The 14,250-nt window shown below is 37.8% G+C and overlaps 1 protein-coding gene across 6 annotated transcripts in view; it reads left to right on the top strand.

Moving 5' to 3' along the window:
• Positions 1-14,250, top strand: part of SYTL2 (synaptotagmin like 2) — a 57,206-nt gene that overhangs the window by 27,538 nt on the left and 15,418 nt on the right. For 5 of the 6 annotated variants that reach the window (XM_069016150.1, XM_069016140.1, XM_069016155.1 and 2 more), the window contains exons 5-9: positions 341-476; positions 6,570-6,642; positions 7,203-7,302; positions 8,332-9,213; positions 9,819-13,682. In XM_069016150.1, the coding sequence (XP_068872251.1) occupies positions 341-476; positions 6,570-6,642; positions 7,203-7,302; positions 8,332-9,213; positions 9,819-13,682 (5,055 nt within the window). The remainder of the gene's footprint in view (positions 1-340; positions 477-6,569; positions 6,643-7,202; positions 7,303-8,331; positions 9,214-9,818; positions 13,683-14,250) is intronic. The other variant, XM_069016168.1, reaches the window with a different exon arrangement.

Genomic DNA, 14,250 nt, shown 5'->3' with positions numbered 1-14,250 from the left:
ACACTGAGGATGAGCTTTCAATATTTGTCTAACTGCAAGAACTACAGGATCAGTCTTTACCAGGGTTCTTGTAGAAAACTCCTCTCAGTTTAGGATCACTTTAAGGTCTAAACCAGATATATCTGGAGTAGTAAAATGAAGTATTCAGAACAGTATTTCACCTTTCTAGTAGCATTAGAAATGTGTTCTTCAGAAGGCACCAGATCTGCTTCTGAAAAGAATTCAAGTATAGTAGACTTTAGAAATAGCTGTAGGACTAAATGCAAACACTTGTACTTCTTTCTTAAGAAATCCTGTATGAACACATGGGAAAAAATAATATTCTTGTTTCATGTTTTAGCTGAAGTGGGACAGAACAAAATGAGCAAAGCAAAGATCAGCTGGGTGAACAATGTTAATAAAGAAGTCTTTGTGCCACCAGATCTACATGGCATTGTGGAACATCAAGAAGAAGAAGAACAGAAAACTAGTTTGAGGTAAGCTGTCTGTTTATCATGCTTACAATGTATATGTATATATGGAATAGTGAAACTTGTGAGCTGTAAATTCCACCCAAAATATTGTACTTAAAAGGTCACCGAATGTTCCCTCAGAATTGTCCGAGTAATCTGTGTATTGTTCTGCATTTGAATATAGAACAACTAACAATCTTCAGCTTGCCTTTCTCAGAAGTTGACAATTGAGTATAGAATGGTCCCACACATCTTCTCATGTCACTATTGGTTTTGGTTCCTTGAAGTGAGACCTGGATTTTCTAGTTAGAAAATGGCTGGCCATGATCAGTCCTCTGCAGTCAGTAATAGGGGGACCACAACCTCTGCATCTCCTCATTCAGTCATTTACTGAAACCATTTTATTGATTCAGCCTGAATTTTAAACTTGGATCACAGCAGTATTGAGGCTAGAAAAACCTGTAAAATCAAGTCCAACCATTAACTCAGCCCCGCCAAGGCCACCACTAAACCATATCCCCAAGTGTCACATCCACGTGTCTTGAGCACTTCATATCACAGGAAGAATTGGAGACTAAGAAATTGCTGTTTAGAATTTCCCAGACTATTGGGTACATGGTTTAAGACCTCTGAGCCTTTTTAAGAAGACTAAACCTATTTCAGTTGGAAAGACCTAGAATCTTTAGATACCTGCAGAAAATTAATCAGATTATACCAACAGAAGTAAATGTGTTTCTGGAATGGAGAAGCTTCCTTTCAGAGTAAGATAAGACAGTCAGCTTGGGTATGCCTGAATTACTACAGTTGTCAGGAAGACTGGATGATTAGTAGTTTCTGAACTAAAAAGGATTCTGTATTAAATCATTTTATCTCAAGTCTGTAAACATCCCAAACAGCTTTATTTTCTTTGAAATATCCTGAGTTGATTTCTGAAACAGACATGTCTTTTCTTTAAAATACTTACATGTAATTCATGGGCTGCGTTAAAAACTTTCAAAGAGCCTACATTTGAGAAGGAAAGTGCTGAAAGACCTGGAGACAGAGCAGGTGAAAGTAAAATATCTTTAAGTGGCCAGATTCCTCACACTACTGAGGAAAGAAGAACCAGGGTGTAACCCATATAGCCATTGTTTGTGCTTTTAGTGAACAGACTGAGGTAAGAGCCGGAGTTATTTCTTAGGGTGACTGTTTTACTTCTGGTTGTGCCATTGATCAGCTCTGTAACCTTTCGCTTTCTTGTCTGTCTTCTAAGTCCTTCTCTGTACATCATCTGTTTTTTCTTTGCAGTAAGGCCTCTCCTAGCATGTATTTATACAATACCTAGTAGCAATTGAACCTTTCACTTTTGTGCTCTGCAAACTGGGCACACAAATTCACAGCGAATGGCAGAAAAGGTGTGCGTCTGAACAGCTTTGGCTTGTGTTACTCTTCTTTCTTATATTTTATCAGTGAGCTCAGAGGTGTTTGTTTTGACCACATCTGAAATTGTGCTGACAAAGGTCAAATAAACTGCTTTGTTATAGACTTCCCAAAAATGAAGTTGTACAAAAAGGATGATAAAATTTGCTTATCACAAGACAGAGCTCTGTTTCCCCTCCCAACCCAAGTTAACTGGTGTGCTGACAGAGTCAGTTGTTACTAAATGTAGGTTTTTTACAGGTGGCTTTTACCTTCAGGGGATTGCTATGAAGTTATTTCTTTAAGAGCACCAGAAGACATGTTGCTGTTTAATATATCTTTTAGGATATTTTACTTGTCATCTTGCACATCAGGAAAAGATGATACTTTTAATGAAGTACAGCCTTATAATGCTATTCTTGAAATTACAACTCTCTGCAAACTGTCTGTGGTTGATAAGGTGTACTAGATTTCATAACGTGCCAGGGCAGCCTCTTCAAAAAATGCATAACATAACAAAGTTTAAGAATATGTAGACAATTTTTTTTAAAATGAGACCAACTTGATAGTGGTCTTCTTCAGCTTGAAGTGATTTGATGTCTAATTTCAGATTACAGCTATGCAAAGTTTGATAATTCTTTTCCAGGACTCTTTCCTGCCTTTTGCTCCAGATTGTACCAGAAATTAATCAGCCTCCATGCCTTGTTCATGTGTACTTGTACTTTCTTAAATAGCTCAAGATCTTCTCTCTAGAGCAAGCTCACACAGTCCAGTGGTTTATGAGGCATTTGGAAATGGACCTTAAGAAGTGATCTGTCACATGTGGGGTGGACGCTTACTTACCTGACTTTGCATGAATACTTGATTAGATGCCTCGAGTCATTTGCTTCTAAATGTCAAAACCTATAGCAAACAAATGTGGCAGGACTGTGAAATTCATTGCTTATGATTTTACTGTGGGCTTTATTCACTGTAACTGAGGTTAATCTACACCATATTGCAAGTGAGAAATTGCAGGAAGAATCATATACTTTTAAAATACTTTTCCTTTCTGTTCTCTTGATAATGGAATTTGAAAGAGACTGGCCTGGCATAACTGTGGTCCTGTCTCTAACAGCAGAAGGAAACACAATGGTGAGAAAGCAGTAACCCCAGCAGCTGGGGTGGGAAGGAAAAGTCTAGAAACATTTGATTTGGCTGCTTAGATAGTGGAGCAAAAAGGACTTAATGGGTTATTCCTCTTAAAATGCAATAGTCTTAACACAGCTAAGAGGATGAAACAGAGTACCATTCTGGAATTTGGGATTGCATTAAAGGCAGTTCACTGCTTACAGTGTCCAAAAGCTACCTGTGGTTCAAGCACTCGGACTTTTAAAGCATTTTAAAGCAGTGCTTTAAGAATAAGGTTTATGTTTGGGTTGGTTTTTTTTCAGTTGTTTTTCTTTTTCCCTTTTTTCTCTAAGAGTTAGCCTCAGGCTAGCACTGACTTGCAGGCTTTGCATAAACTACACAGCTGCTAACCTGAGGATTGGGTCCAGAAGTTATGTGATAACAAATTACTTGGAGTACTTTGGTTCTGGATCCTGTTCTTAAAGCAAAACAATTCTTACTGAGTGTAAAGAAAGTTCACTTCTGGTAGATCTGTTTGTAAATTGATAAGGATAAAATCCAACCCTGGGGCCAGTTCAACTACTGTTGAATCAGGATGCTACTATATTAGGTGGAGCAACAGTATTCTTAAAATTAGTGTAGTGACCTTTATCCCTGCACCCTAAATATCTGAATTCCGCAATGAAGCTATGAATTATTTCTTCCTGAGTATTAAATCATTGGGATAATTTTCTTGCATACCAGAGCCTTTACAGGCCAGGTGTGTGAAGTGTCTTTGAAGGTGTAACCTTGAACAGAATGAGTTTTCAAAGGTGAGTCACACTGTCAATATTACTTCTGTTCAGTGATGCCATCTGTCTATATGCTGAATCTCAAAGAAAGGAGGTTATCTTTCAAATTAAGATTTGTAGTTAGTTTTCTTCCCTAATCTAGAAAGTATTCTTGATCAACACTGAACAGGTGGCAAGTGTGGGTCCTGGAGGTTAGCAAGTGGAAAACTTGCACAAAAGCCCTGATTTTTAAAATCCATGTATTGGCAATGCCTGCAAATCTGTAACCCCTTTCTCTAGCTTAGCTCCTGCCTTTGCCTTGTTGCCTCAGTCTGTATGGGACTTGGGCTTTCATTGTGGTTCTTGGCACATCATTTTGCAGAGTTGAAGTGTAGAATTTTTAAAATATTTTTAATCTATTGATTTAGCTTTGTTCAGTTTTCTTATCTGTATGGGTTGTGGGTAAACTCATTTTCAGACCCTTTGTTGTAAAGCTTTGTTATAGGATCCTGGTGTTGTTTTATTTCTGTTTTGTTTATTTAGAGCAGGGTTTTCGGTATGTGATGCCAAGTTAATTATCTTTAATTATTCTATGGTAAATCCAAAGGAGCATTACATTGAAGATTGTGAGATTATGTTTCAATGAACACACACACAAAAACTTACCTCTCCACCTCTAAAAACTGTATTGAATAATGTCTTACCAGTTTCTCGCATCCCAGGGTGCATAACTATTTTTCTTGTTTAAAATGAGTGAGGGGTTGGAGTATTCAGGACCTAGATCTTAAAAAAAAAAAAAAAAAAAAATCATAATTGGCCTGTTCAGTAGTAGATGGTGCAGACAAGACACAAAATGCAGGAGCATATAGGTGCTCTCAACAACAAATACACAAGCATTTTATAAAAGCAAGAACACAAACTCCATTTTCTGTAGTTTCTTTATATGTATATGTATTTTCATACTTAAAAAAATATATATTAGAACAAAGATTAAAAACCATAATGTGAAAGGATATTTTTGAAAAGAAACTAGAAGTTGCAACATGTAGCTCTTTGAGAACCAGTTTTTCTTCTTACTTGGGAGCAGCAAAGAATAGAAAGAGCAAGAGTAATTGGTTAGTAATCTGGTGTGTGCATATAAGAGGCTGCCACAGTTATAGTCTTACAAAAATGTAAGAACAGTTAAATTTTCACGCCTGAGATAGATTCCATTACAAGATCATCTCATACCTTAACTCTCTATCACTGTGCATGGTGGTATATTTCTTAAAGGCAGTGTTGAATCAAAAGAGCAAGGAAGAGATATAGAAGTTTATAGCTCAGATTGCAACTGGTATTTTTTTGCTAGCCTTATGTTCACACTGCTCACTTTGGTCATTTTATCCTCTCCATAACAATGTTTTTCCTTTTGCAAAATGTAAGTGATGTCACTGCTCATATGCACTTAGCAGTCCAGGGCAAATAGCCTTTCAAGGTCAGATATCAGAGTGTTTTGTTTTGTTTTGTTTTTCTCCCCTAAGCTTTGAGCTTAACTGTACTGCACCCTGGAAAGATGGAAAAGTTTTTCTCCCCTCAGGAGGGCAGACTGTTACCAGTTACCAGACTGGAGAGATCTTTGTCAATGCAAGGAGGTGAATCTGGAACTTGATGAGAGCTGGATGTTGTTTCTGTCCTGAGATACCTTGTGGCTCTTCTACTTCCCACCTTAAAGTCTTTTCACACATAACAAAGATCATAGAGCAAAGAAATATTCAGTTTTGAAATCTCTTGGTACATCTATATTGGAAAAACCATAGGAGATGCTTTCCTTCCTAGCCTGAGATATATATCCTATCTGAAGAATATAAATTTTTTCTGCTTCATACTGTTCCCCCACCCCAAAATCATAAGCATGTATATTGGTTAATGTCAGTGTTTTCCATATAAGATTAGGATACTGAATATGGTTGTTATGTGAAGACTATATTGAAATTAATGTCTAACTTCCATCTTCAAAAACCAAATACTTTTTCATATCTGAGATGTTTAGGTAAACTCAAATTGCAAAAATCTGATCGAGAAAAAAACCTTGCATCATTTTGCAAGTAGATGAAATATTTCTCAAGATAATATAGGAGCTGTCTCCTCTAGCTGTTTTAATTTCTCCATATCTGGGCTATAATTATTATCACAAGTAATAACTTGCTTCGCTTATGTCATCAATCCAAAAAATTTATACATCTCAATTGAAAGAATAGCTTATAAGTTGTACCTCTGAGGGGATAAGTCATCATCTGTGACATGTCACATCTTTACTACAGTGGTGATGGGGTTCCTCTGTTTCTTCTGACTTTGACACTTCGAAAAAATCTATTTTTTAATCAGATTTTGACCCTTTCCTCCACTTTGATTTCAGTCCTGTAAGTACAAATGTAGGACAAGGATGGAGATGGCAACACTGATATTGTTTAGAGAGTAGCTATATTTACTATATTTACATTAACATATATGTAGCAAATAGAAAATATATGTTTATGTTTCTTTTTATAAAGCTTGCTCAAACATATAAAATGCATCAAAAATATGGTTTCTGTCATGCCAAGTAGAAGTTGTATTGAATTCTTTAACAAGTAAATACATTTTTGCAAGGAAACAAAGAGTATCCCCTTTGCTATAGGAATGAGGTTTTCTTCTAAATCTGGTGAGAACAGGCTAAATGGAAAAACTCAGGTGCCAAGTGTTTACCTTTGAGTATGTATAAATGAATCTTTGTTTTGCTTTTTCAAAAAGGCATAAAGTAATGTCCTGTTTGCTGAAGTTGTTATATAATTTTCCTTTATATTAATTTTCCTTTCCTTAGTTCTAAAGAAGTAACCCCTGTGTTAAACAAACCAGAGGAAAGACCTGTGAAGGCAGCAGTCTCATCAGTAAAGGTATGACTGATACTGAATATGGTGGAAGTTATTTGCTTCTGTGGTAATCTTAAGTAAAGTTTTGAGGAGGAAAGATAATAATTTGAAAAAAAAAAAAAGAGTGGGTTTTTTTCATTCGGAGGGAGAGAATGAAAATCACTAAAGGTTCAGCACTAAAGTGCTGCTACACCTATAATTGGTGGCTGTTTTTTCTTGACATTATTTCCAATCTGCTCAATGACTGAAAATGATTGGCCTGCTCTGTTCTAATATCACAGAATTAGAGATAAAATAATTTAAACTTCCAAGAACTTGGGATTTTCAAGTGTCTTTAAGTGGTGGCTTACCTCTGCTGTTGGTGAGTTCAAAAGAAAAAGATGAGATTGTGAATGGCACTTCTGATAGTTTCCTGTTCATATTGTTTAGGTTTTTTGTTATGTATCCAATTTAAGAGATATGCCTTTATATTCTTTGCTGATAGATTAGTGGGGAGGAGGAAATCACTCTACTTGTGTCTATTTTGTGAAGACTGTACTGATATAAGAATTTGACTGCAACAGTAATGTTTGTTCCTTTTTTAGCAAAGGAGAAATCCATTTAATTCCATTTCATCAGATGATAACTTGTACAGTGGGGAATCAGAAAACAGTCCGGCCATTGTACCTCAGCTATCAAAGAAGGGTAAATGTACTTTTCTAGCAGATGATTGTGAATTTCCTGTAGGTTTATATGAAATTATTTTTATTTTCATTGCTTCTTTCTGAAAGAGATCAAAACCTTTTCTTTCTTAACCACTGGGAGTTGTCAATTAGTTTATTTCAAACCTCATCTAAAACAAGTGAATATACTCAGGAAGTGGCTGTAGACATGAGTAAATGGATTTTGCTTCCTTTCTTTTACTCATAGTTCCAGGCAGCACTAAGCACTCTATCGTGAGAGGGCTGCTTGTCCTGAGTTGCTGAGAACAGGACAGGGAAATTTCCTTGAATTTGGCATAGCTGTCTTTATGACCTTCCAATCATTGCTGCTAATTAGCTCGACAGAAGCAGCCTAGCTCTCTTTGGTCTGTGCTTTTCTCCTTTGTTTCCTTAGTCCTATTTATTATCATTCCTTTCCAGCAGTATTTTCTGCAAGCAAGTTGATGAGTGATTATATAACACAATACAGGCATTTGAAGTTCTAATTTACAGTCATATGTGGATATTACTCTCCTGTCTCTGTTGTGAAGCATGCTAACAGGAAGAGGAAATATTTGCTTAGTAGGAATAAAACCCCCTTCATCTCCCTGCCAAGACATTGTTTCTGCATTTGCTTTGTTCCATATAAGTGTAGAAATAGCCAGTTTCCGTTTTTGTAGATTGCTGTTTATGTTCTGAACCTGAAGAGGTGTATGAGTATTCAAAAGCTGCCCTTCCCTGCAAACTTCCTCCCTTGCAGGAATAATGCTGATAAAAGATTTGGTGTGCTCTCTCTTTGGTATCATCAAATTGTTAATGTTTGTAAAATAAGAAATAACTGCAAGCTTTTAATTTGCTAAAAAATTCTATTATATAAAAATGAAATCAACACCTATGTAAAATTTCTCTCTGTGTTTTTGCTCCTGTTGTTTCAAATGAACCAGTATAATCCCTTCTAGATCTGCACTGTCATAACTTTCTGTTTATACTGGCAAATATCACGTAAACTCAAGAGCTGTTCTATGTCTTACAGAAATTTGGTCACTCTCAGAAGACAGCCCACCTAAATCAAACTTACAAAATGATGAAACAGAGAAACCTAAGAAGCCTTCTGTAGAACTTACTGATGAATCACAGAAGGAACTAGTTAAGCGTCCTGTCCCAAAAGCTAGGAAACTAATTCACAAAGCAGCAGATTCTGTGTCACAAAGAGAAGACCTTGTTCCCAAACCAACCAAGCACACCGAGAGGATTAATGGCATTGGTACCCCACCCAGGGGCATTCTGAAGCGCAGCTCAAGCTCAAGTTCCACTGACTCAGAAGTTCGTGTCAGTCAGATGTTAGATGTTCAGAAAAAGAATGGTCTTTCTACTGCAACTATTTTTGAAGGAGAAGGTGAGAAGAGCTTTCTTATGGAAGAAGCAGAAGACTCCACACAAAATTCACTGGAAAAACTGAAACAAGTGAGATTCTCCTCTAGCCCAGGTAAAGGAAAACCTCTGCAAAGCCCACAGCTACACCATGGTAAAGAAAGAGGAGAGCATGATTTGTTAAAACCTGACAAAGAAAAGAACAGTGGCAATTATGCTGTTCAATCAGACTCACTTGAGGATAAGCAAATTTCTGCTGCAAAGCCTTTGGGAAGCTATTCATCAACTTCACAAATGAAAACAAAAGATGGTTTACAAGAAGACACAACTGCATCCAGCCCTTGTGACACTAATAGATCAGTCTTCCTGATTAGTGAAAGCTTCCAGCCAAAGACAGTTACTCCCAAGAAACTTGAAACTCCACAGAAGACCTCCAGCAATATCCTGTCAAATAGCAATAACGAACGGAGTGTTGATGAGACACATGGAAGTAAAGCCAACCAGATCTTGAGCCATGAATCAAAGTCACACAAAAACTTTACTGGTAAGAGACTAATAGGAGTGAAGAATAGAATGAGATAGGATATAGCACATATTCATTAACGTGGATCTCTTGTATCTAACAATTAAAAACTGGGAAACAGAGATAGTAGGAATGTGGTACATACTGCAGAATTAAATAATCAATTTTTTTTTCATACTTTTATGATCTTCTATTGGTAATCTTATCAGAGCCACTATGGGCACATCTCTTGTGGATGGTATTTTAGTGTAGTGCAGCTGTCCTTGGGAGTAATTCAGTTGTGATTTACGGATTTGCTTATGGGACTAAACACAAATATGCTGGATTATCATCCTCTGTGTGTGTGTCATGCACAGCCTCCCTTCAATGTAGGCATTTCCTTTAAGAATGGGTTTAACTCGTCTTCTCGGTTTGTACCCTCAAAAGCAATGATTCCAATAGGATGTCTCAGAGCAGGAATTTTCTTCACTCTATTGCCCATAGTATGGCTCTTTCCAAAATCACGAGGCCAGAGAACTCTTTTCTCCACTAACAGTTAAAAAGAATTCTGAGAATTTTCTAGATAGACCAAATATTTTCAGTCATGTGTCTGATTCATAACTCTGATAAGTTTGTTTGCATTGTAGATGGACATCAACTTCCTGCTAAAACAGAAGCACGTGAGGTGTCCAATACCAATTCTACAAGTCTTCAACAAGGTAAGCCTGATCTTGTTGAGGAGAGAGATGCTAAAACCACTTTCAAGCCTGGCAGACATGCTGATGACCTCATGAAATTAGATGATGAATCTGTATCAAAAGTTTTAGACTGGTTTAAAAGAAGTTCTAGTACTGAAGATGGGGAAGATGAATCAGCAAGATCCCAAGGCAGGGAACCCAGAGAGGAAGTGTACTTGTCAACCAGAACAGCAGTTCTTCCTACAGAACACAGTGGGCCTGGCATGCATGGAAAAACAGAAGATAGAGAAGAGAGACCATTTGGAAAGATTAAGCAACAGAACAGTATTTCATCTACATCATTTACTTCAGAAAACATACAGCTGATAAAGGAGAAGGTGAAGCCTAAGACAGAGGAAGCAAATGAGAAGCAAAATGATAAATTGCTAACTGAATTTGATTGTACAAGGGTTGGAAAAAAAGAACATGGTCAAGAAATCAAGCAACAAAATAAAAAATCAAATCTCTTGGAACATCAAGAGCACAACTTACCAGCTCAGAAATGTGAATCAGAGAAGGCAATACAAGAAAAAAGAAGAATGAGGGAGATCAGAGCATTCTGGGAAAGGGATAAAGCTATCCCCAGTCATGGAGAGAAAGAAGTTAGCATCAATGCTGATGCATCAGGTGGCCATGCATTGACAGGTCTCAGAGAAAGTGACAAAATAAAACAATCTGCAGTGTATCGACTTAAGGCATTGCATGATCAGAGCAAGAATACATTAAGCAGTCCTGAACTGAGTCATGCAAGCCAGACTTCAAGAAACAAAAATTACCACTCTTTTGAGTTTGGACCAGGCCATGCATTTGGAAAGCCAGAAGGAACACTTCCATCTCATGAAGTTTGTGAATCTACAGAACTCCCAAAAGCCAGTAACTTGCATCCCAGAGCTGGTGTCACTTCAGCTTCCTCAAAACGCAAAGACAAAGATGAGAAGGAAACTCTTAAAGGAAAAGTTGCTCCTTCTTCCCAACAGAAGCCCAGCTTCCAGGTTTTGTCTTTAAAAGAAAAAATGAATGAGAAGTCCATGAATCAAATTTCAGATCCTTCACACTTCCAGAGTCTGAGAAACTTCTGGGATACAGGTGCTAAATTCCAGAGTAGCATTGACAAGGAAAATGATTCTTTGCCACATAATACTAGATCAATAACCTATGAAAGAAAATCAGAAGAAGAAAAAAAAGGCAGAGATAATGTGAGAAATCAAGAGTTAATTCAACAACAAACCCAAACATCTGAGAGAAAAAAACCACAGAAACTAGATTCTGTGGTATGCAAAAAGTCTCTTGGATCTCCTATCCTAAAAGGTCTGAATGTGACACACACAAAAAATACAGACTTTCTCCAGCTGGACAGACAACCAGTAATCTCAAAATCCCAGGAAAAGATGGGTCTTCCAGAGCAAGAAGTTAGAGAATGTACAGAAAAAAGCATTGTTTCATCAAAAGATCATCATGAATCCTTGCAGCTCCAATCATCTAGTGATAAGGATACTTTAAAGGAGACAGTAGCAGGTGATAAACTCTATTTACCTATAGAAAAAATGGAGAACAAGACTACTCCTTTGGAAAAAGAGGAAATTGCAGAGACTGTGGATAAAGTTGTTCTACCTAAAGGTGAGCTCGATGTATTTAAATCATGTCTAAGGAAGTTAGAAAAGGAAGCCTCTGAGATGTCATGTAGCTTAAACCTAAAGGAAAGCATTTTAAAAGGGACACATATTCAGTCAAATCAGTGCAAGGTCTTTGAGAGAACAGGGGAAGACAGTCATGATATTTCTCCTGTTGATCAAGGAAAAGAAATAGGCAAAAGTACAGGACAAGCGAATATGTCACCAACAGATAAGCATGAGAACAAAACAAGCCTCAGAAAATTTAGGGAATTTGAACCTTTGTATCTACAATACCAGACAGCAGACAAGGATGATACTCTTGAGGGCTCTCAGAGGCCTCAAGCTGGCTTGCAGAACATTCTCAATGAAACCCTTGTATCTCATCCTTCTGAATATAGAAGGGTGGGAATAAAAACACATGATGACCCAAATAGTATATCACAAACTAACTGCAGTGTAGAATCAGCACACCAAGAAGCTACTGGTCAGCCTGAAGAAGTCCATGAGACCATAGAGAAGTCTGTAGCTGGATCCAAGGTTGATGGCTTGAGTTCTGCTCTAAAGAAGCTGCTGAAGGAAACCTCTGAAACACCTCCTCCTAAACCCAAACATGCTGACAGCACAGCATGGGGGACTGCTGAGGTGCAAGTTAAAAGGACAATGTATGAACATGGTGGAGAGGAGCCTCAGGAAATCAGTGAGACCATAGAAAGGTCTGTTGCGTCATCCAAGGCCAGTGGCTTGAGTTCTGCTTTAGAGAGGCTGCTGAAGGAGGCCTCTGAAGCACCACCTCCTAAACCCAAACATGCTGACAGCACAGTACGAAGGACTGCTGAGATGCAAGATAAAAGCATGGCTTACGAGTGTGACGGGGAGCTGTGTCAGGAAATCCATGAGATAATAGAAAAGTCTGTTGCTCCATCTTCAGACAGCAGCTTGAGTTCTGCTTTAGAGAAGCTGCTGAAGGAGGCCTCTGAAACCCCTCCTCCTAAACCCAAACGTGCTGACAGCACAGTACAGAGAACTCTGGAGGTGGAAGCTAAAAGAATGACCTATGAGCATGAGAGAGAGGTACCTCAGGAAATCAGCGAGAACATACAAAAGTCTGTTGCCCCATCCAAGGCCAGTGGCTTGAGTTCTGCTCTAGAGAGGCTGCTGAAGGAGGCTTCTGAAACACCTCCTCCTAAACCCAAACGTGCTGACAGCACAGTACAGGGGACTGCTGAGGTGAAAACCAAGAGCACGGCCTATGAGCATGATGGAGAGCTGCTGCAGGGACTTAGTGAGACCACAGAAAGATCTGCACTGTCCGACATTGAATATACCAGGTCTGATGTAAATTTGCAGAATCTACCAAAAGAGGTCTCTGAAACACCAGCTTCTGTGCTGGAAAATATGGATAAGAAAATGCATAGTAAAATACAGACTAGTCTAAGTATATGTGCTCCACATCAACGAGACAGAGATCATCTTCAAGAAATACAAGAAACAATAGAAAAAACTTCTGTTTCAAATATTGCAAAATTTGGTGAATTCAGTTGCTCTTTAGAAAAACTTGTTCAAGAAGCATCTGCAGTTTCATGTCTAATATCCAAAGATTTATATAAGCAAGAAAAATTTGGGGATCATACATTTCCTGCAGAAAAAGAGACTCTACTCATGACAAGGTCACAGCCATACAATGCCCTAAGTAGCTATGATACACAAATGAAGACAGTTCTCAAAGGAGGAACTTCAGAACAAAATGTCCAAGCCTCAGTTAATGATCTTGCAGTAAGTGAAATTGAAGCTTCTGGTCTTAAAAGAGATGGAGCTATTAACAAAATAGGAGAGAGAAACTTGGTTCCAGTTGATCTTCCCTTCGAAGGCAAGACCAGTATGGTTGCAATCAAACCATTTGAGATTAATGAAAAAGGAAGGAATGAAAGGACCTTCTTGGAGGCCTCTGAACAGAATTCAGAATTTCAAGCACCACTGAATTTCAGACGAACAAGCACACCACTTAAAGATGAGAGCAGCTGCCCCCAGCCAGAAGCAGCTCAATTCTGCCTAATTTCTCAGCATGAGGATAATAATGAAGAGGAAGGCGACAACTTAAATTTGGGATCCAAGTTTTCAGATGAAAATTATGATTCCCACTCTGGAACTGGAAGATCAACTTGTGAGCTATCTGATTTCTAAAATTCATGGTGCTGAGCTGCTAAACATGGCTATGATATTTTTTTTGGTATCCAGCTTGAAATATGTTAATGGAAAATTTGTGTGATACTTTCTTAATTGAATGATTTGTGTATTTGTTTGGGAGGGGTGGGAAGAACTAATTAAGTTGTTTCATTGGAAAGTGTTTAACAGACACATACTACCTTTGGGTAAGCTTTTTTTTGGTAAGGATAGTTTAGCAGCATGAATCAATTCAGTTGTTGTGATTTACCTTTTTCTTATCCCACGTGACATTGCCTTCAAATTAATAAATTTGTAACACTCAATCTAGTAATCCTCTCAAATATACTGGATTAAAAGAGGAAAAAAAATATCAGTGGCTCACTGAGTTGATTCTCTAGTTTGTCTGGCTAGTCCCCAAAGACAAAAAAATTCTTATCAGTGGAATAACTGGATATAAGGATAATACTAATACTCTGTGCTATTTCATTTAGCATTGCTGCCTGTTGCTCTGAAAAATGGCCATATAAATGAGGAGGTCTGTTTACTAGGATTCACATGATTTGATT

This window comes from Aphelocoma coerulescens, chromosome 1 (genome assembly GCF_041296385.1).
Source record: "Aphelocoma coerulescens isolate FSJ_1873_10779 chromosome 1, UR_Acoe_1.0, whole genome shotgun sequence".
In the NCBI taxonomy this organism is placed as follows: Eukaryota; Metazoa; Chordata; class Aves; order Passeriformes; family Corvidae; genus Aphelocoma; species Aphelocoma coerulescens.
The sequence above is the reverse complement of the archived record's forward strand: the minus strand, read 5'-3'. Positions and strand labels throughout refer to the sequence as shown.